Source organism: Psittacula echo, assembly GCF_963264785.1.
Source record: "Psittacula echo genome assembly, chromosome: 8".
In the NCBI taxonomy this organism is placed as follows: domain Eukaryota; kingdom Metazoa; phylum Chordata; class Aves; order Psittaciformes; family Psittacidae; genus Psittacula; species Psittacula echo.
In genome coordinates this window covers 20,488,568-20,513,029 of record NC_137744.1, presented here as the reverse complement: position 1 = coordinate 20,513,029, position 24,462 = coordinate 20,488,568, and the positions used below count along the sequence as shown (strand labels likewise).

At 36.2% G+C, this 24,462-nt stretch overlaps 1 protein-coding gene across 2 annotated transcripts in view; it reads right to left on the bottom strand.

Moving 5' to 3' along the window:
- The window catches only part of DIAPH2 (diaphanous related formin 2), a 231,741-nt gene that overhangs the window by 134,331 nt on the left and 72,948 nt on the right, over positions 1-24,462 (bottom strand). For both annotated transcript variants that reach the window (XM_080624841.1, XM_080624842.1), the window contains 4 exons: positions 20,663-20,764; positions 19,094-19,188; positions 12,728-12,829; positions 6,471-6,710 (listed from right to left, as the gene is read on the bottom strand). In XM_080624841.1, coding sequence (XP_080480967.1) covers positions 6,471-6,710; positions 12,728-12,829; positions 19,094-19,188; positions 20,663-20,764 — 539 coding nt within the window. The remainder of the gene's footprint in view (positions 1-6,470; positions 6,711-12,727; positions 12,830-19,093; positions 19,189-20,662; positions 20,765-24,462) is intronic.

Genomic DNA, 24,462 nt, shown 5'->3' with positions numbered 1-24,462 from the left:
CATAAATGTGTGTGTAAAATCTCCTATTTGTTTTCTGATTCTCTAAATCACTAGAAGTTCTAATTCTATAATCCTCATGACAGGCTTGCCATCGATGTTCAATTTAATACAGGCCTTTCAGCTTTAAGGATTACCCTGTTAAGAATAATTGAGTACAGTCAAAAAACAGGCTTTTAAAAATATAGGGTATTTAGGCAATTAAGAATGCAATTTAATTCATACCCATTCAGTGATTAAAGACTAAACAACGCTCAGTAATGGTGTGCAGGTAAAAGGTTTTAATGTGCTATATACACGGAAGTTTCTCCAACTTGAAAAAAACTGGTAGATTTACTGGCTAAACATCTGCATGGTAGAAAGGAATTGCATTTCAATTTGTCTGTGAACAAGAACTGTGGGATTTGCAGTCTTTGATCTCTCTGACATCAAGTGGATAAAGCTTTTTCTTTTTTCTAAATGGACAAAATTATTTTGCCTTCAGATTACAACAGAAACATCTTTTGTCACCAGTGGTAACACCACATTACCAACAGTTAGTAATAGCACCTGCTGAGTGGTTTAAAACCTGTAGTAAACATTCCTTCAGATCTCAAACAACTGTGTCAAATTCCTTCTCTGGCACAACCAACAAACATGTCTCTGCTACATTCATCTGTATTTCCAATAGCTAAGAGACAGAACTGATAACACAGCTCTGCTTGATCTTTAGAATTAATATGTATGCTTTAAAAATCAAGTTCTAAGCCTAGTAATACAATTAGAAGATAAGGAATTTAGTAGGGTTTGAGTGTGTTTTAGCAGATATTATTTAAATGTAAAAGTAGAAATGAAAGATAGGAACCAGAATGCTAACAACAGCATGGCTGTGTCTTGACATTCTCTGGATTCACAGAGTATACTTGTATTCAGGATAATTCTTTTGTCTCCTCTCTTCTTATTCTTGGGTAAAATTTAATGTTTCATTCCTTTATGGAAGAGACAAACCTGGGTATTTTGAATGACAAAGTGAAATCAGTTTTTTCTCCTATCTAAATTGTCCCTAGTTTCAATTTACAACCCTTGTCTCTCATTCTTTTGCTCTACACTGTGCTAAAGAGCTTGGTTGCACCTTTCCAGCAACTTACTTGGTATCAGAAGGTTGCCACAGGTCCTCCCTAAACCAGCTCAAGTTTATCAACAAATACAATTGTTTGTATAGAATCCTGAACACCATGCTGCATACACAACCCACCAAATCCTGAGTTAAGGGCAAAAAAGTCACTACCCGTGATCTGCTGACTACAAGCCCAGGACACTGTCACCTATCATTGCTGCGTGGGCACACCGCTGGCTCGTGTTCTTCCATGAGGACAGGCTCCAGGTTTTCTGATGACTTGTATTGTGCATAAATACAAAATCAACTTTAAAACATTATTTTGTTTCAGCATAAATCTAAACTCTCCTTTTACACCCAAGAGCTCTGGAGAAGGGCAAGTTTAAGATGCTAGATTTACAAACAAAATACACTTAGGGCCTCCGTCACATTAAAAGGTAAATAAACAGGAAATCAAGACACGTGTCTAGTTTGCCACAAGAAGACTACTGTCTAAAAAAAACACCCCTCATGCAGCTGACATTTAGTCAATGTCTTCTCAACTAAAGAAATGTCCTATTTGGGCTAGCAGACTAAGAGCAAATCATGGGGAAAAACATAATCAATACCTTCCCCCTTCCTTTCATTCCTTGCACTTTTACGCATTACTTTCTCAGATAAGTCAAGCTAAGATCTACTGTAAATAGCAAGTAGAACTTTTATTTTAATATGGTGGCTCTTAATTACATCTTAACAGACAATTTAATCAGAAACACAAACTTCCATTAGGTATTCTATGCGTTCTAAATGCCAAATGACATTATGGAATAGCATGGGAGCAGAAAAGGAAAGATTACATGCATTTTACGGTATTACTACATGTTCCAGCTTCACAACTGCAAGTATGTATAGACCCAGGCCAGTACTAAAGAAAGGGTGGACTGTACAAAGGGTTGCATCTTTAGAAGCAGACAGAACTGCCTTGCTAGTGACCCCTCGTTGTATTAAACAAAAAATAAAGCAAAAAAAAAAAAACCCCGAATTTCTACTTAATAAATATATGCAATGGGAAAAAAAAAATGTGCATCCTAAAACTCTCTGCCTCTCAAATATTTCTGCATTGTGCCCCTTGTATTTTCACCCTTTTCATTCCCCAAGCATTACCATATTAGAGAAATCCTAATAGTTCCCTAAGATTTAGCAAACCCACAAAACCCACCAACAGTAATGGAATTCCCCATTTAGAATATAGATAATTGCTTTACTTCTGCATCTCTAGTAGTGTTAACACATTGGAACATAAAAGCTTTTACAGAGCAGTACCTGAATACATGCCACGTGCAAAACATCAACAATGCATGTTCTTGACTTAAGGTTTTCCAAATTGGTTTCTTCTATAATAAAATACACTAACACTGTGGTATTACAATTTATACTACAGGGGCTGATTCTATGGCCTTTCTTTACTTGAGAAATGGAACTTGGGAACAATACATTTAGGTAAAAATAGAAAATAATAAAAATATAGGAGATAAGTGCAGGCTACAGAAATCAGCTTCCAGCTGAAAGTTGAAGCATCATTTTGAGTGGTCAATACTATCAGATTCATTGTTTGGGAAAGGATTAAAGACCAATAAACGCAGAGCATAATAATCACAGCACAGCCATTCAAATCAAGTAATATACAGAGTAGAACGTTTAGGCCTGTGACTCGGAAGTAACATCAATGCAACAAGTCTCCCTTTACATGCAGTATCTTGGTAAAACACTAAAAATATGCAAACCATTCTGTAACCCACTTCCAAAACTTTTTATTATTTTTATTATTCTATTTTATTCTTCTATTGTTATTCTGTGCATACATGAGAATAGCTGCTCCTGCTTGACAGTCTTGATGCAGCACGTGAATTCTAATGTTGGTCTCTCTTATTTGAACAAAATTAAGTTCTCTGCCTTCTGCCAAGTGTTGTTTACAAGTCATTTCTTTCTTCAATAACATCATACACTGCAATATAGCATCCAGAGAGATAATCTGGTTTTAAGGATTTGCAATTACTCTACAGGCATTAGCTTTTTAGCTACGGCCAGACAAGTGTGTATTCATGCTTTCTTTGCTTTATTTTCTTTATCATGATTTAAAGAAGTTGTTAGATAGTAACAGATTTCTGCACACAAAGTGACCAGCTCTGTTTTAAGAACACTTATTTTCTCAAAACAAACCTTTATCTCAGATCAATACTTCCTTTTATCCGTTTTTCCAGATCATAGAACATAACTACTAAACAGACAATTAATTTGAAGATTGTTCAAAGATGACCGAAAAAATCAATATGAAAATCAGGTCTTATCTTACTGAGAAGTGAATTTGTGAAGTTCGAATACCTCATCATTAAAACAAGGTCTGGGTGTATTCTGCACAGAAGAATGTGCACACACAGAGATGTGTTCTACCTGCCTGGTTCAAAAAAATAAACTTAATAAATTACAAGCTCTCTTGTCAGGGGCAGGAATTCCACTGCCATTAAAGGCAGTATAAATCACTGCTCTCTAAAAGAAAAGAAGAACAAAGATAGAATGAACCACAAACTAAAACACTTGCAAACATCTCAAGCCTTTAAAAACCATTGATCGAGCTCCCCACCTAGTTTGATTCCCCTTATCCCAGTACGTTTTCTGGTTATTTTTTCCTGAGACTTAAATCCTTGTCTTTAGACAAAACATCAACCTACAGTAAAGAACAGCTAAAAACTGACATGAGTCACAGCTGGATGTATTATAAATTCCGTTCACGTAACAGCTGAAGTTCCAACAATATTCAGAGGCTAATACTGTTGGTTTAACTTCTATCTTCCTTTGTTCCATCAAGTATCTAACAGGGAGAGTCACCAAAAGTAGTAAAAAAAAACTAGACAATGACAGAAATGACCAACATTTTAAAATATTAATCCAGATAATCCTGTTTGATTTTAAAACTCCCATTGAAGCAGTTCTTACTTTAGGCAAGTAATGTTTAAAACCAGTAAGAAATTATTTTCCTCATTCTAAAGTTGACCAATTGTAAATTTTGACACTGTTTGAATAATGTGATAATTTACAGCCACTTTTGTGGCTGTAGACAGACATTAAATCTCATGCTTATAAAACATAATTGCCACCTGGTATAGTTTAATATGTTGTCCTATTCATAACAGTTAAGAAAGGCCTCTCAGACCATAGTCTTAGTTAATAACACTAAGCAAATAAAGGCATCTCACTATTTCAGGTGGAAAATGGGAAGGCAAAATTTGAAAGCAAAAGAACCAAACACCATTATCAGTTGAAGCAATCAGTGCATAAAAAGAGTCATTACCCAAATATGAATTCAGATTCTTAACAGCAATCACTAACAAAACAACAATCATTGTCAGTCCTAATGGTGTCAACACCTCCTATTTATAAAATTAAGCCTCAGTGGAGGAAAAAGTTACTTCCCTAAATACGTGTACTGCCCTAAAGTATAGGTACAAAGTTACTTGAGAACAAAGAATTCTTGCGAAAGCACATTATTATACTCATCTAATTCAAATTAGAGTAGCAACTACATAAAGCAAGGAAAAGCAGAGCTTTAAATAGCAGAAATTATCTTTTTTGAGTAATAAGCAATAAATTTAAACTGCACAATGCACATGTCACTCTGTCCAGAAAAATTTAACTACATTTCCATTAATTTAAGTGACTTGTTCTGAGTGTGGAACTTAAAAGTGGTAATTCAGAAGGTTTAATCAATATGCAGAGATATTAATGACACAATTTAAACTCTAGATTTTGATCAGACCTTCCTTTTCCTCCAACAGCCACCTCTGCTTTGTGATTGTCTTCATTTTATCCATCTCCTTAAAACAAAAATATACCTCTTACTTAAACGCAATAGTACAGTTATAGTATAGTTTTATTATGATTAATATTAAATAGTATAGTTTTATTATGATGAACGTTTAAGTATTTTCCCCAATATTCCCTCCAAGAAGAGGAGTAAAAAACCAAAACAACAAATAAAATAACCCATCACTTCCCTCAGAAATAACTATCTTGAAAACAAACAAAAACATTAAATAGATTTTGTTTCTGAAGGCAAGGCTGAATTAAGCAGTCATAGATTGTCACAGTTACTCTAAATGGAATTAAGCTGTAAGCACAGATAGCTATGCTTCAGCAATTATTCAGTTCAGTAGAGAACAATTTGCAGGATTAGTCAATCTACATTAGCTGTGTCAACATCTGTGGGATTTGCATTGACAGCAATTCATAAATCTATCACCTGGAGTGCAAGGATTCCTTCTCAAATCTATGCCATGCTAGCGTACCATTCATGCACAGTCATCATTTGCCCTTCCCCTTATTAACAAGTAGTTTTCTACTTAAAACATTAATTTCCCTTTAGATTCCACTATTATCAAAAAGAAAATGCAGCACTAGAACTGTGAAAAAAAAAAGTCCTTCAACTTGGACCCTTTTAAGATAAAGCTATTAAAGAACCAAACTTTTTCTCAGGTGATGGTTTTTATTTTGTCAGAAGTTAGCAACATCTTTGCATTAAAATAGAGCAAACAGAGTCTCTCTCTACTGAAATATGTCAGATTGCTGTGTCTGAAATATTATTTCCCCCTCAAGGTTCCATTTTGTCGAAGTACACATAACATTTCCTCATGGCATCCAAAAAAAAACAGGACTTGAAACCTGGATCCTCTAATTAGACCGAACAAAATAGTAACTGATGAATTCCCCTGCAAGATTTATACTGACTACTTTGTTCTTGAATCTGTTCAGCAAATGTAGTATCCATTTAAGATAAGGTAAAGTACCTTCCTTTCAAACGCACTCTACGAACTGAGACAGTCAAGTTCAGATCAATGCCTTACACTCATTTTAACATATAAACAAACAAGCACTGCACATTAAATACTGACTGCCATAGATTCTGCAGTTCTCATTGCATCCCATATTTTGCCACCACAACTGAAGTTCAACATCGTTTAAAAATATTCATTTTTAATCATAAATACTTCTTTTTGTGACACTGCTAGAGGGATATTTGCATCAAAGATGGGGAGAAAGATGAGCAACTAGAGCTACTTCAGAGCTCTGCGTATATTCTATTGACAAGATGATAGCTGTTCTACTCATATACTCCAGAAAGAGTATAACAGACGTAGAATTAAAATGCCCTAAATCGCCACTGCACTAAGACAGCTACAGCAGGGGAGCAGCCCAGAAATGCTTACTCTGCACTTGTCTATCCGTTATTTAATACAGAGGTGCAGTAAACTACCCTGACTGAATGTTTCCATGTTTAGGGTACTCTTTCATGTGTCATGAGTTTTACAGATCTGCACTTAAAGGTTTTATAGGTCCATCTTACCTTGCAAAGAAAACTGATGTTAAAACCAAGAGACTGTGCATTTCTGGAGCCAGCGTTCATGTAGTTTCCAAGGAACAGCACTAACTCTAACAGCTTGCTAAAGCTTTCACTCTTCTTGAGCTCTTCACAAGCCAGTGTAACCGCCATAATGTCAGGTTTGATATTGTTTACGTGTTCTTCAAACATAAGCTTGAAGAGGATCCCGTTGAGACGTGAACGCAACATTTTCACTGAACTCATCTACAAAATAAGAAACATTGAATCAGAACATAGAAAAACCCAGTAAAGTTATTTAAGCAAAATAGCTGATATTAGGAAACAATATTGTGCAGCAAACAAGACTCCAGTTTCTGTATGTTTTCACTGCCTATTTTGTATTTCCAGGAATCTGTACCTGCACATAAGTATCTGTCCCCAAACCATATGCTTGAAGTGGAAAAAAATTCAGTGAAGCTACACACTGAAAGTAAGAGTGTGCTTTTTGTCACCAAATCATCTAATTTCATCACAGACAATAAATGCACACTGCCAAACCTCTTCCTCCCAGCAAAGGAAACCTAAGCCACTTCTACCAGTTACCAAGAACTGAAGATGAAGCTGAAGGTACCCACAGCAAACATTTCATCACATCTCCACTGAAGTTACTCTTGAACTCTGATATTCACCAGCTTCACTGAACAAAGCTTTTCAGTTTTCTTTCCTTCAGAAATGGTACTACAATCTCTCAAGTGTGTGTGTTGATACCAGCACAAACACACGCAGCACTCTTCAGTCTGACAACGCAAAAGAATGAAACCTTCCATTTTTTTTTTTGATTCTTTTACTGAGCTGATGCAGAGCTGTCAGCTTGCTCTTGGTCACTAGGAGAGCAATAGGGGAAAGACACAATGAATTGTTAGGGACCCTTGCAGAGGACATGGGAATATCTAAGTGAGTCTGAGACACAGGAGGTCAAGCTTCACTGGTCAGGTATTTGTGTAAAGCAAGGTCAAGTATTCTATGCTATTGTACTGATGTCAGCTGTTAACTGGGATATTTACAGATGACATCAGTGCTACATCTAGTAAGGCGGTTTGTTTTTGCAGCTTTTAATTGAAATGAAAGCCAAACTGGTTTTTGTTCAGTTTTCTATATTTACAGCAAGTTATAAAATAAATAATATGGATCCTGACAGTACTGACAGTTACCAAATAGCTCAGAGGTATTTCAAAGATAAACCATGGTATATATTTGCTACTAAAACTTTTTAAGCTCATACCATCAAAAGCCCCAGTCTGTGTATCCCAAAGAATAATCAGAATCAGGAAATGGATATGGAGGTTTTGGCTGAAATTTGTGACAATAAGTACTACATTAAAAGCAATACACCTGGAGATACTAAAGTAAGGATATACTTTTGGAACCCATGACATAACACCTTGTAGGCCGCATACTGACTGCTTTTCAACCTTGTCTTTTTGTCCTTTAAACAAATATTGTAAAACTATTGCCCAAGATACTATCACCTTCATACAAACACTTTCCAAACACTTTGCAAAAGGTAGTACAGGGCCAATTCCTTCCTGAGCTGATAAAATGATAGTAGGCTATAAAACAGTGTTGTAACACGGTAAATGACCAAGATACTGAAAAGTATCTACCATAGTGATTCATCAGTTTAAATCCACAAGACCAGTTTCGTTAGACTAGCTACCAAAATATGTCCAGTCTTTCACATTTTGCACAAGTGATCAGCAATATTTCCCCCTTAGTAGCACAGTATAACTCAGGAGAGATATTTAAGAGCAAAATATGCACTGAGACCTTTAATCCACTTGAAAATTCTCATTTAAATGCAAGAACCTTTCAAACTTAACTCCTGATTTTAATCAGCAGAATAGAGAAAGATTTCTTCCCCAGTGTATTCACAATCATTGGCGTTCCTGAAGCACTCTGTCACCTTGTTATGTAACAAATCACAGATCTTGACTATCAAAACCAAGATTTTTAGGTGCTCATGTCTCTGTTGCCCAAAGCTTTACAGCAGCTCTTTGACGAACCACGATTTCTCTACAGGTGTTATCTATCGGACAGCTAGCGGAAGCAGCTGCAAAAACTTTCACAGGAAAGACTTGGGTGACCTGAATAATGATGAATTCATACTAAAATTACTATAAATATGAAGGCACTCTAGATGGTCTCAAACAATTCATATGACCAGACTGGAATGAGGAAAAGGAAAGGAACAGAAGCGTTCCAGCATAACTTTTTTTTAATCTATCTCCACTGTCACAAATTTCTCTGAGTCTCTATAAGCCAAAAGTCTTGAAACATTATTTTTCTAATCATTCTGTATTTCAGAAATACCATAATGAAAAGCTCTCCCTTGAAAGTATCTACCTTCACTAAGCTGTGGTACATAGATATTTAAATTAATCCCATCATTTGCTTTTAATTTCTGTAGAACAATCTCCAATTACTGTTTCTACTGAAAATGGCACAGAAGTTGCCAAAGGCTTTAGATCCTGAAAACAATGCAACAAAACACATGTAAGCCAACAGAACAGTATGACTTCAACATTTCTGATAAATAATCCTTTACAACACTTCAGCCCATTTGTTCTTCCTTTAACACTGTGAAGTGCAACAGAACACTGATGACAACTACTCTGCAAGGTAGTTTGACTACCAAACCAGCAAGAAGTTTTGATTTCATTTGCTGATCTGCATAATATTTTACAAGTACCTTGACAGTTTTATAAGTGCTGTTTAAAGTGGGTTGTTTCCTTAAAATTCAAGTTATTTTTGTATACATTATGCTCTTTATGTATTGATAGAAGATGACCATAAATGCTATTTTATTTCCTCCTCCCCTACCCTGCACTGGTTTCTCTTTCATCTGCATGCTTCTGAATACACATGTTCAATGGCTGATAAACATATTGAACTCACAGGAATCTTCTAAAAATAGGTAAGGTGCAAAGATTATATTCACTTAGAAAAAGGTCAGATTGTTTACAGCTCTACAAAATTAGTGTCAAAGGCATCTAAGAAATAACACATTCAAAGAGGTGCAAATAACAGCAAGCATTAGCTTCCATTATGAACAATTAAAGCAAGAAAATGGGCATTTCTTTGCCAGCTAATTGTGACCACTGGGCTGCGCATCATTATTTTCCCTTCTGAGCTTTCATAAAGGTCCTTGTCTGAATTCTCTATCTAATCAAGTTCTTTATTCAGTTCTTTATTATTTTTTATCATTGTTCAGTTTTCAAGCCCTGTATTGAAACTAGGTTCAAAGGTTATCGGAGAGAGGCAAAAAGCACAACTAAATTTGCCTTGCTTCCTAAAGGAATAAAGCTGACATTCCTATAATATAAATTTGTCACCTTACTAAGACAACTTACTTAGCCCCTACCTACAATATATTCAAATAGACGTTTTTTTCCTAGCAAGGTTCTAGAAAGATTAACTCTTCAGCGGCACTAGAAGTGACAATGAGGTAATACAAGTGGCAAATAAATTCAATTAAAATGACTGAATTACTCTAAACCAATGCAAGTGCAACAATCTTGTACAATTCTTCCCACTTCATCTACCTCCCACCAAGGACATTCAGGATAGCTAATACTTACACAGCAGAAGAGGGACACAGAATCTGCAAGTCTCTATAACTAGTCAGTGAAACTCTTGCATTCACAATGAAATTAGTGATAACCCGTTTTTAATAGCCAGGGGAAATTTTGCATTCCCTAGAAACCAGCAAAACAACCTCTCACTTTTCCAGAGCACACACCAGAAATGGAGTTCTTTGGTCAGTTCCAGTCACTTGTTTTGTTAATCCACTAGAGAGGTATTAACTAACGTGCACCACAAATGGTGGGGTAATCTTTCTAAAACTGGTAATATTCTCAACTTCAAAACTCACAGCTGGTGGTGAAATGGGTAAAGTTTTCTAAGTTTAAATACCACTAATTGCCAAAGATTGTTTTTTCCAGCCTGTCCCTCTGCGTTGGCAGGAAACCACTGATACTCCCACAGTGATTACGGCATTGATGAGATTTATGCTTTTGTAATACTTAAATTGTTCAACTGGCACTGAAATTGAACACCAGCATCCTTACTGAGGTTGTAGCTGGTCCCACGTCATAAAGAAACTCACTTTTAAACATGAGTTTATATTAAAAATCAGCGAATATTCTGCCTGGCTTATTTAATGTTATACATTAAATATTCAGTTTACCTGTTTTTCTTGCTCTACTTCAACATCAGCACAAACTTTTCTTTATAGGAAGTTGTGATGCCTTTTCTGATCCCAGTTTAACACTTAAAAAAACAGCTCCAACAACTAATTTGATTATATAATTGATTTTAACATTTCATCTAAATGAAAATGCAATTCTAATTTTCATTTACGTATCAGCTGAATATTAAGTTAATCGTTCTCTTCTAGTAAGTTAATCATTTACTAAGTATGGTTTTTATACACCAATTTTAAGCAACTTATTCCAACCTTTATTAAATTTGACAGGCACAGTGATTACCCAATTAACATCTCTTAATAATTAAGATCTCGATAATTAACATACCTTAATGTACATACAAATAAGGGTACACATTTTAAATACTACTTTAGCCCTTCTGTCATTTTCTATTCCTAAACGCGTTCTTAACATCAAGGTTAAGATTATTATTAATACAAAACACAGAGCTTCATTCAACACATAGTGAAAAAGGACTCCAGTCAGTAAAGAGCTGAAGTTTAGCTGCATTTCTTCCACTTTAGTGGATTGTCCACTAAATTGTCCAATTCAGTCAAAATCGGAAACAAAACCAGCATTTCAGTAGTATTAATGCAGTTCAAGGTCTCTAAAAAGCAGTCAGAATCACTACCCATAAGGAAACATACTATTTGTAATTAAACCAAATTGTAAAGGTAAATAAGCAAACAAGCTCCAGGAAACAGTCCCTTCATCAGGCCAACATCACCATTTGAAGATGTTAGATTAAGCAGTTATTTCCTGATGTTCCATTAAATACTTTTAAACTCTTTCTCAGCTTTTTTGTAGTTGGTCATTTCTCAGAAGAATGAATCAATGAAAAAATGATCATGACTGTATTAGCACTGTCAGAAAATAAGGATACTTTGATGTCTTTTTCAATACAATCAAGTGAAAAAACAAAGACCATTTAGTTGCAAACCAGTAGTAACCATAAGTCAGATAAATGCATGGTCCTCAGGCACTTAAGACAACCAATAGAGATGATACAGAGAACAAAGTAAAACCAAATAGGGAGAAAGGCTGAAGCAGAGGAGACAAGGTAGGTGTGATCTTCATAAAAGAGAAATGTGCAGCAGAAGAAGAGATCGAGTATGGAAAGAATCCAAGTTACAAAGATCAGGGGTGAAACATTTTAGGAACTGCAAGCAGTGAAATGGAGCAATGTTTGTAGAGCCTTGTAAATAACCATCATTATGCATAATTTTCTTTATTTCTTTACTTACTTTAAATATTTAACTGAATAGAATCCATATACTTCCTAATGCCTCCACTCCACCCATACCTTAGACACACTTCAGATATTCTCCTTGAACAAAATCTAAGTAATTTCCCACTTTGTTTGGCTGTATTTATGCAGGAGAGAAAGAAGCAAATAATCATTTTGTAAATCAGCCACTCCATGGCATCCTTTGCTCACTGCTATTGCAAAACCAGGCAGGAAGCAGAGTAGACAGGGCAATTATTCCAGCATGCCTTCCTTTCCAGGGATCAAAACCCCATCTTGTTGATGGGCTGGAAGCACTGCTGTCATTTCATCACAGTGTTTTAGTCACACAGCAAGTGCATATTACATGACAAAGAGGGAACAAGGCATTCCTCTACTGTTTGTAAATAGATTGCTTAATATACATACACATCCATGTAATTATACAAAATATAATACAGAATGTACAGATAATGTATATACCTACATATGTAGATATAATATATCCATATGCATGCATATGGTAAATTTCAATGTATACCTAAAAGATATTTTACTACTATATTGCATCATAATTATTTATTTTATTGCACGCCTTAATCCCTTCAAGAAACTACTTACTATGTATTTATAGAGATTTTTCAATTGTTACTGGTCAATAAATAGATGGTGACTTCTTCCTGCTGCAGGACTTGCAAAACACCAACCAAACTAACTTAAGCCTAAATTTTTTCCTTTTAATCTATCTGACAAAATAGATCTCTCCAGATAATTATTACACTAATACATACCACAACTCCAAATTGTTCTGGTTCAGCAAGATCATTATATTCATCTTTTAATTCGGCTAAGGCATTGAGTTCCTTCTGCTCAGGAAGAGTCTTCACTAGGTTCTAAAACAAACAAGATATTATATCAAATTAGTTATATTAAACTAGCTGAGATTTTAAATTAACACATTTAAAATATCACAACATGGAAATGCGGGAGGAAATTATGGGAAGCTTATTTTATTTAAGCAGCTTTAACACTATGTAAACAACAAATCAAACCAGTAATTATTTAATACAGACATCAGCACCTCTGTTAGTGTCTAATTTGAAGAATGCCTTCTCAGTATTAAAAGTTAGATGAAACTCCTTGATGCTGTCAGACCCTGAAGAATTATACTCCATCTTCCACCCCCCACCCTCCCATGTTTGCATCTTGCTCATTAAATGTTACTCAAGAAATAGCTGGTCTGTGTAAAGCAAGACATAACTACCTAAAAAAACAGAACTCCCAAAACATTCAAAATAGCTGTGCCCAAGCTTCACTTAAAGCACCTTACACAAAAAAGGAGCAACATCTCAAAGCTGGATAGATCTGCACAGCAAATATACTGGAACTCAGCAAAAAGCACAACTTGCTTGAAATCCTATCCATGCCTACAGATACGCTACATCTATTAAATATGTATATTAAGGCTGGAGCATACTTTGTTTTAAGAGATACTCAGTCAAAGTTTAGATTGTTGAGGGCACTGAGCAATGGGCAAGCACCAACCACTGAAGAAATCAAAGGGTCTGAGTTAACAACATTTACCTATAGAACAGAAGCAGAGAGACCTCCAGGTCTAGGTGAACACAGCACCTCCCGCCTTCTCACTATGCCATTAGGAAGATCTGGGAAGAGGGGCAATCACCTAACCACATTCAATGAGGCAACCTGTTTCTGTATGCTGAATAATTTATAAACACTTAATATGCATAGAGGGGCCAAAGAAGTAGCACACCTCTGTTATCAATATCTGTGGAAAAATCAACCTGAGATTCACCCTGTTCCACAGTCTGATCCAAGTAACTAAGAAAAAAGATGCCTTCATGAAGAAATCAGTTTTTCTTCTACACAAACACAAGGGTCCCAAGGTATTCAAGAGAAAAGGGAGAAATCCATGTTCTTCAACAAGAAGCTCCTACTGTAGGAAGCCACCCTCTTCAAACCTGCCTAAGTAAATGGCAATGGCAGCACCACTATCAGGTTTAGAGGTTCACTTGCAATAAAACGTCGATGGAACTGCAATCTAATAGGATTTTAATTACAACACATATTTTAGTGAAAATAATGTGTTACAGATAAAAAAAAAATAATCTAACTCTTTCGATAATTTTGGCAATACCATTCATGAAAGTAGAACACTGGAGTATTGTGTGGAGTTCTGGTGTCCTCAACGTAAAAAGGTCATAGAACTGTTGGAACAAGTCCAGAGGAGGCCACGAGGATGATCAGGGGACTGGAGCACCTCCCGTATGAAGAGAGGCTCAGAAAGTTGGGGCTATTCAGCCTGGAGAAGAGAAGGCTGCATGGAGACCTCAGAGCAGCCTTCCAGTATCTGAAGGGGGCCTATAAGGACGCTGAGGAGGGACTATTCATTAGGGACTGTAGTGACAGGACAAGGGGTAATGGGCTCAAACTTAAACAGGGGAAGTTTAGATTGGATATAAGGAAGAAATTCTTTACTGTGAGGGTGGTGAGGCACTGGAATGGGTTGCCCAGGAAAGCTGTGAATGCTCCATCCCTGGCAGTGTTCAAGGCCAGGTTGGATGAGGCCTTGTGTGGCATGGTTTAGTGTGGGGTGTCCCTGCCCATGGCAGGAGGGTTGGAACAAGATGATCTTAATCTAACTATTCTATGATAATATGATTTGAGAACATGTGCCCTTAACTTAAGTTATAAGCACATAAGTTCTCCCCTCCCATCAGAGTAGTGCATTTCCATGTGTTCCCATAAGATCTGATTAAAACAGAAGGGACATACACACTGACACTGTCAGAGGACCAATAATGACTGTTTAGGTTTATGTCACAAAAAAGACTCTGGTATAAAAAGAAAGTTATGTGCCTTTTAAAATCACAAAAGCAGCCACTGCTATAAAAGCATGTTTTTTTCCAGATATAAAAACCTTAACTGGAGAAAACCTGTACTGTCAGAGGTACAGGTGTCTTACTTACACAACATACCAATCTTGCCATCACTCTTGCAATATTCTTAGTCGTTAGAAGAATTTGATTACTGATCACTCTGCCAGGCTTGATAAAACAAGCATTAAGGTACAAGTTCGAGAAAGGCATCAGTCTAATTTGTCAAATTTGCATGTGGTAGCTAACTTAATCCTCCGAGCTGAAAGAATCAAACATTCACTCATCTTAATAAGGGAAACCAAAGATGACAAGCATCCTCATACAACACAACCCTCTTGGGGAAATATCTTTACACTTATACCAAGGAGCTACTGAGTGTCTTAGTAAGTAGAGCTCAAAATACTTGACAGAGATAGGCCAGAGATTCACCTTAACGTCATAGCATTAAGCTGCAGCCTTGTGTTTTAACCCAAGCATGTTTCCTTTCCTATTCACCCAAACCCACATCTCACTTACTTCTACTTCTAAAAGAAGAATCTGTAAAAAATTCTTGCTCGGTTGACTGTTTAATGCTGAAGATTAGAGACATGAATTAAGCAATGGAATTTTTTATACTTCTTTTCATTAGGTAAACTATTTACCAAATATTGCAACCTAAAATTTCACAGTATTTATCAGAAAAAACTCAATGCAGAAATACAACTACCTAGTACTAAAACTGCCTTCTCTTTTTTATAGCTACATAACCAAAATCCGTAGCATGCCTGATCATTACTTTTTCCTCATCTATACCCCTGTACAGTCTACAGCTAACAGATGAACTCGTTTTACCCTCAGCCTCTAAGGAGACTTTGGCCCTACTAGCACTGCAGCTCTGTATATATACACGTGTGCATATATATGCATATGTTTAAATATGTTTACTTTCATTAATTGTATTGAATAACTGAAAATGAAGCTAAATCATTCAGGGATCACATACTCAAATCTTCCTCAGTACTTTAGGAAACAGTTTCATAGTGTATTCATGACCATGTGAGTTTAAATCAAAATAGGGTAAATAAAGGCTTACATGAACATACAAAGTAGAAATCTAAGGCTGACGTTAAGAGGCTGAAACTGTCACTCACTATCAAAACACCCTGAATTCTGCTAAACACGGTGTTTGACAACTGCATGTTTACAACAACTCACTTTCTCAAAGACAAACTAGGAATTGAGAATCTTTTTTTCCTGGATATCTTCTTCAAGAAGGAGTTACAACCGTATGCAGCCTTCTACGTACTCAAACTGATTAATCCAATTAATTTCAGTATGTACTACAATCAGTTTGAAAAGCAGCAAGAAATGAGGACTTAAGAAGCATAACTGAAAAAGACCTTCCTATCTGTTCAATTACACTCTGCCCATTTTGTTCTCATTGCTTTGATACTTGGAACAAAGCAGTTTTTCCATGAGCATTTCTATAAAGCACAGGTTTTGCTAAGCATGAAAGCAAGCAAGGCTTGCTTTGTAAAATCTTTCCAATCAGTAGTACTGAAAACTGTTAAACTGGCAAATTAGTTAATAACTCCGTTGGGAGATTAGAATAAAAACAAACCAGATTAGACTGAAAATGAAATAAGTGATACAGTCCATTTACCCTAATACATCTTAATGTGTAAGAACATCTTTAGGAACACCGAAGGAACCTCTTCTCTGGATTATCAGCTCAACTTCTCCACTATTGGGAGTGACTCTGCCAGACCATTCCCTTCAGGAACAGACCAACCTCCAAAGCCTCATGTTTTTGAAGATTATAGGCAGCTGAGTTCCTAGATAGTTGCATTCATGACGAATTCATGTACATCTATTCTGCTGTTAACATACCCTTTTACTTAGGCAACTTCTTTTTTCTCCCCAGTGCTTTGGCACATCACTCTTTTCTCCATCTAGTTCTAATGTAGCTCTGTCCCCTCTCAGCTATTTATATTGCTAATCTAATCAAGTCAACCTTTTCTAGCTTCTTTCTGTAGACTGTTTCTCCATCCCTCAATCAACTAAAGTAATTCAGCTTCTCCATTTTAAATTAATTTTTGAGAAATAAACTCAGTCCTTTAGATAAGGTCTTCGAGGTACATTATTCAAAAGCATAATAATTATCCTCTCTACAGGAAATACTTGACCTGAAACACCTTGCAATCACATTTGCTTTTTTTGTGGCACTGGCTCTGGCTGCTATGAAGTTGATTTTCCTCATAGCAGCCAATATGGTGCTGTTTTGACTTGTGACCAAAACAATGTCGATAACACACTGATGTTTTAGCTACTACTGAACAGTGCTTGGGCAGCTGCAAGGTATTTGCTGTTTCTCATTTTGCAAGTAGGCCAGGGAGGGCAATCTACACCCCCTCCACACTGGGAAGTAGGCCAGGGCAAGTGAGGTAAGGGCTTAGCTGCTCCACGTGCAGCTACACAAGTGGTAGCTATACTTGTCCCATTGAGCACAGACTCACTATTACTTCTCCTCAATCATTTAAGGCTGATAAGCAACCATTACAACATCAGCTTCCAGCATTTTAGAATTAACATGCAAGACCTCATACTTCAGCATAACATATTACATCCTATTGCTATTAATCTAGGTCTCAAGATGTCTCTATGTTTGTTACAGAAGTAACTATACCAATATGAAACTCCTCTGCGTCTGAGGTATTTAAAGTAGTTTTTTTCTTCCTGCTGAGTTTATTTTGCTCATCCTGTAGGCTTCTCAACCAAATGTTCTGATTTCCCTGATCAATAAATATGAATTTAGGACTTTTCATTTTCAAATACTAAATATCATGTGCATAAGCTTTTCGTAAGACGACATACTCAGTGCAAATAGATGATATTTTTAGCAATGCAGATAAATATTAGAAATGCAAATCAATTTCATGCTGACATGGCCTGAAGCAGGACACCATAGTGAAACACATCAAAGAAAGTCAACTGGAAACCATTTCCCATCAAATGGGAACCTCCAAAAGCATTAAAGCATAGCAATTAAAACAAACAAACAAACAAAAATATATCAAGGATTTCCCAAATGAAATATTAATGAGAATTTTGGATACATAATACAGATTTCCAAACACATTAGTTTAGGTACTATAAATCTTAGAATATGGCACAGTAACAAAACATAACAGTATGTTGTCCTGTTGAGTGCAGTAGTTGGAGATCTGAGACAACAGCAGCTTTTCTTTTACAGCCTCAAGAAAACCAAACTCCAAACTTGTAGGAGGGCCTTAGTGACACAAGAAGAAGTGCAGGCAAAGGACAGGCAAATTTAATTTCATAAACAGAATTCCATTTACACAGTATGTTTATCAACACAGTGATTTGATTAAACATTCATGTTAAAATTTGAAGAAATTATACACTTCCTAACTGTGGCAACTCAGTTTAGCCCCGTGTCCCTGGAATAACCAGCTTCCAGGTCCAAAAAAGGAAGAAGAAATGAATTTAGAAAGCCTTGAATGGAATGCGACAGGGGTGCAGGTGACAAAGAAGGAGGACAGCATAAATTAAGGGCCAGTATGTTAGCTAGAACCTGAATCTGCGTGATATTAAAATAAACCAATTTAACACCAGTACCATTGGTGTGCTACATCTGCATAGCATTTGCAGGTTTACATGTTTATCTTGCACTCTGTCACTCCCCAGAGATCATGACAGGCAGTGTATGCAATTGCTCTCCTCCTACTGTGAGGAAGTCAGAGAGGGATGTAAAGAAGCTGTATTCCATACTTTCTTCTTTCCAGCTGAGAAATTTTGGGTTCAAAATAAGACCAAACCAGCTTGAGAGCAGGTCTGATTTACAGATGGGTTTTTTGGGCTGTAGCAGTATCCTAAAACATTCAGATAGTTTCATCTGTCACTAGTGACAAGCAGAGTTGTTCCCACAAGAAGCCTGCTGAAACTCCATCATCCACCAGCCTACACCTGGAAAATGCTTGTCTTTGACACTGATAAACTACAATTAACAGATATAAGCTCCACAAACTGAGAGATTCAAAAGTACTTTTGTTAACAGTGTCTTTTAAATATAGTTACTGCTACATATGATCATATTCAAAAGTAGAAGTGAAATAAACAACACAGTAAACACAACTGCTGCACTTGTGGCTGATATCCAGCACAACCTACACCAACCTTCCTCTCGAATTCTTATACTTCTACAACATTTTACATGGAAAACGAGCTATGAACAAAACCAGAGGCATTTTCACATACCTGAATCAAGGATTCACTCAGTTTCTCTTCATCAACCTCTAAGATAATATTTTTTATTTCTTCATAAGGCAAACGGAAAGAACCCAAAAATATTGCTGAAAGTCAATAATAAATCATTAGGATCAAAAAGGTCATAAAAATTTATATAAGAAGGAAAACTTAATTTAGAGAAACCAAAAAATCCTACCTTGATCCAAATAAAGGGATTCACTATTGATAAGTTTTCTGTATAAAACAAGTGCTAGATGAGAGTATTCATTGTAGTTCGACTTGCAATGAATTTCATTTCTAAGAAATGAAACTATAACACTTAACTGTTCAATCAGCCTCCCTTGCTCCCTGGAGTGTTACTTATCTCTAGCAATAAAGTCCTATTTTCATGAATGGCAACATCTGCATCACTACTTAAACAGACTTATTCAGCCACTTGGAAGACCTTATAAAATACTACTTTGTTTCATAACCCTGTGTGAATAGCTGTACTGCATTTACAATTGGCTGAGTGATATTTATATGACATTCTACAGAGAGAATCACTAAGGATAATGAAGAGCAGGGCAAAGGAATAAAGAAATTATCCTAACTGCCACTTTTTTGGATAACTAAATTTATACAAGAGGCAATGTATATACACTTCAAAGATGGAGTTCTCAAAGAAATTTCATCGCAGGATATTATAACATCTCAACATCAAATAAACTACAAAGTATTCCTAACGCAGATGTATAGACATACCATTTCAGAAAAATGCTGAATATATTCAACCCATCTACTGTGGCTGATTTCCCTGCATCCACATTTTCAAAACTTGAAGTTTCATATCACTTGTGTCATTGTTAATTTTCTGCTTAAGAAAACGTGCTCATGGATGTGGTAATAAACAATGCACAGATTTGGTTTTTACACACTTCATTTGCCACGGGCATAGTTGGACTAGTGACATTTTATGGTATTTTTAATTCAAATAAATGAATGTACTACTCCTGATGATTGATTTCCCTCCATAAGTAAAGAGAGAATCAGAACATTAAAACAAAGAGGTAGGGCTGTTTTCCGTACAGTTTCTAGTAGCAGTATTTGCACCCAACTTAACCTCTTTTGGAATATTTTTCTCTTTAAAAATACAACCCTCATAAAGCTCCATATCTCCATTACTTTAACCAGAAAGAACCCTTTGGAATGGCCTCTCAACCCCAACCCACAAACCCTACAAACACCATGCCTTCCCTGAACCAATGATAATCCTTTAGTTATACTTCCAGTCTAAAGCAATTAATGAAAGAATCAACATTTTGTGACAAAAGCATATAGTTCATTAACATTAAAGTAACACAGACAACTGATGTAGATGTACATACACCATCATATAGTTATAGAGTGAATTGAAAGTTATATAGTGAATTGTTATATAGTGAACTGAAATCCCACGTATGTGAAACGCGAGCCTAAGCCTCATGTTCATGAGCCAGCGTACAGAAAAAGCATACTGTACATGTAAACAAAAAAGACCGCTTAAAAGTTGTCTGTGTACATGCCAGATAGTCACCTAATGCATTTCACATCACTTACATAAATTTTGTGCGCTCTTTGAATCCAAAATCCTTAATTCTTTAATCTTTTTCTTTGACTGAACTGTTTTCTTTTCTTCTGATTCTTCTACTGGCTTTTTAGCTGGAAAAAAAAAAAAAATAAATGTATTTATTAAATTCTGATCCATTATTACAACTGTTCAATCTTAACAGACTAATAGCAACTCAGCTAGGAAGCCATAATAATGCATCTATTAGCATCAGTTCAAGACAAAATGAATGCACTGCCTCAACGTACTGTAAAATATCCACAGAAACAAAGCACAGAGACAAAATTAGTAGGAACATGAAATGAAAATGTTAATATGACAATGACCAATTTTCCCCAAGTGCTACCAAATTACATTCATACATTTTAACCCACTGAATTTGTTTTCTGCAGCTCCAGTTTATTCTAAGCACTGTGAAAACGACAGCGACTTGGTGTTACCTCAAAGCACGTGAGTGCCCTCTGTTGAAACACAAATGACTCTAATACCATTTGTAGTTCTTCATCCACAACCAATAAGATAAACTATTTGAGATTTATCACACTACAAAAAGGTAGGCTTTTACTATTTATTTATGTTGTCACTGGTAAAAAGGAAAACCAAATGAGAAAATATCATATAATTTAAATTATTTTTAATTAGCAGGGATTGCTAGCCTTTACATTCAGCACTTAAAATTAAATATAATGTGGTATTGAGAGATTTAAAATATATGCTGATTTTTTGCATAATTTAACATATTTAATTCTCACTGAATTTTCTTAAGTATTAATTAAGTAAACGCATTAAGAAGGATTTATTTCCTTTTAAATATCACCACGTATTTGGCACTGAAGGAATAGAATCCTTATGCTTAATGTGAAACTTAATATTTCAAGTCATTCAAAAGTAACTGAAAAACTTCAAAGTCAAGTTAAGAGCAAGTTTTAAATATGCCTTTCTTTTCTGAGATTGTTTTTCGCTGTACTGGTTTCATCAGGATGGGTTTCATTACAAGTATCTCCTAAGAAGAGGTATTAATATTTAGTGTGAAGAATAACACCAAAACCGCAGTTACAATTTCTCTATTAAAAAAAAAAAAAAAAAAAAAAAAAACAACCAGAACAAAGAAAGCAGTTATTTTTCTCCTTTACACATTACCACTAGGAAAACAAGTGGCATAAAATAATTCTACTGGGCTTATACCGCTTGAATAATTAGTTTACCCTGGGCATTTTTATGCCAGCATTAATTAAGATAGGACAAGATCATTCCTTCATCCCCAGCTACCTCTAAAAAGCCTTACACTGAAAAAGCTGAGCAGAAGTGAGGGTTCAACAACAATGCAACATTTGTTCTCCCCTTAGCCTGCCATTATTCTCCGAGCGTAGCTACAAATGACCAGCTTCCTTGTAAAAGGAGAGCTACACATCAACTTGTTAATAACCAGGTAATACTCTATATTCCCACCAGTGCTGACCTTTTAACCACCATGAACTACTGTATAAAATCCTGAAGTGACACTCCATGAGGTAATCACACCCTTATCACTAATTGTTCTCTATTAAACAAGGAAATAAAACCAGGTGCTCAACGAAACAAATGAGAAAACACCCCAGAGTCAAAAATTACTTGTCCCATGAGAAGGCAATAAACATTATGAGTTCTGTTATATGAACAGAAGCTAGTGAACAGCCTAGGTTTGTGACTGGTAAGACAAATGATTCAAGATGAGTGACCCATTCCAAATATCTTCTGTTCAACAATTACACCCTCCAGATTTCTGTATGTGATTGGGTCTTTAAAGACAAACAAGCCTAACTCAAAAGATGTATTAAGCTACTCAGCTACTACAGCATCAAGAGACGAAAAGAAGTTTGGTTGTTTTTAAACTGAATGGGGAGGGGCTCAGTTTTTAAGCAAAATATTTTATACAAAGAGACAAACACAGGATGGGCCCAGTCAGGATTCAGGATGGTAACTCTGCCTGCACAGGGCAAACAACCGGTTTTCATTATTGTCCCTCCTCACCAGCTTCCCAACCGCACTCTTCTATTGGTTGTGAAACTAGTAACCACATTTGGAACACAAAAGACCAAACAGTCAAAGGTTTTGTAACAAACCATGGCTACTCTTACCTGCTTAAGCCTGAAGGGCTGCAACACCATCACATATAAATCATACATTTCATAAATATTTAATGCTTCAGTTAAGATTAAAACTTTTCCATTTGGGAAAGACCAGAGAAGATGTTTTTTTCCAAAGGTTTTCATCTTTTCAAGCACGAGACTTCAAAGACTTTAAGTTAGCCAATTCACAAAAACCATGGTGATATACTAAAACCAGATGCTTACATGACTGCAAAGTCCCAGCATAACACCGTTAACATCTTCCCAAACTAAGACTCGGAGACAGAAAGACATTACATTTACTAGCATTTCTCCAACACAGTTTGACCCATGCTGGAGATAACATTACACATCACAGAGCTATCAAAAGTGATGCTCTTCCCTCTTCTTCTCCATCTGATCACAAGAGTCCATTTCAGCAGTGACTCAACTGCGACAGGACCATGGCTTATAGAGTTTTAAAAAACAAAAAACCCACTTGATACATCTTAGTACTAACATACTATTGCTGACCAACATCTCAGCCCTTTTCAGGTTCTCCCTTCACAAGTGCCTATTTAAAACTGACACATGCTTTTTTGTTTGATGTCACAGAACCACAGAGAGAGAGATGAAAAAACGATTGATTTCACAGCAGTCAACATTGGGTAGCTCAAAAAAGCAAGACCCACACACAGAGAAATTATCAACCTGGAAGCTAAAGCATCTGTATTACCTGGAGTTTAGTGCTGTAATTATTATTATTTGCCTTTTCTTTCAGAACACAATGAGCTTTTTCCCTTCTTAGATGTGTCCTGATTCAAATTCAGCCTTCTAAATTCATGTATCACCTGTTTCACTTCCCAGAACACACTCACTAATCAACTTTGTGTCAGCCTTCCACTGCATTAACAGCCCTGGAACAATGGCAGAACCCACAAGCGGTTAAGCCTGTCCAGGTACAGCAGCAAGTCACTCTTTGCCAAAGTGATGAATACTGCCTTCACAAATTCTGAGTAAGAGAAGCCCAAGTATTTTCTCATCACATGAAAGAAGCATGTGTACCAGCAAAGTTCAGACTCAAAATGTCCTGTCAGGTTGTCCTCCTGTATTTCAGATCACCTCAATCGCTGTCTGTGACATGCAATGCTAATGCACGTCTGTTGTGCTGATGCAAAGCATTTTAAAATCCTCTACCCTACATCCCTGGTTTTCTTCTTGAAAGCTAATCCCTTTTCACAGAACTGCATGTAGATTGAAATGTGGACTTATCTGGAATACATATATATACACACAAACATATACACACAAATAGGCAGACTCGTGTGTGTGGGACTTATGTTTTGGAGAAATGGAGAAAAATATACTCTTGATTGTTTAAAACTATTTCCCCATTCAGCTGGGAAGCAGAAAGAAGCAAGCACTTAAAACCCCAAACAACCAGCTGTCACTGAAGTGACAGAATAAACTAATGCATTAATTACCTCACACAGGTTAAACAGGTAGATAGAATGTTGTTTTGGCTGGATTTACTTTTCTTTACCATTTACCTCTAGCAGACACGAAAGGGAAAGGGAAAGAGAGCCAATATTCCAAAGCAGAAGGGGGAAAAGTAGTTTTAGCACAAGCAGATGCCTCTTCGAAAACCAGAAAAAACAGATCTAAACAGTAGCAACATGTAACCTACTTTTTTCCTTTTTCTT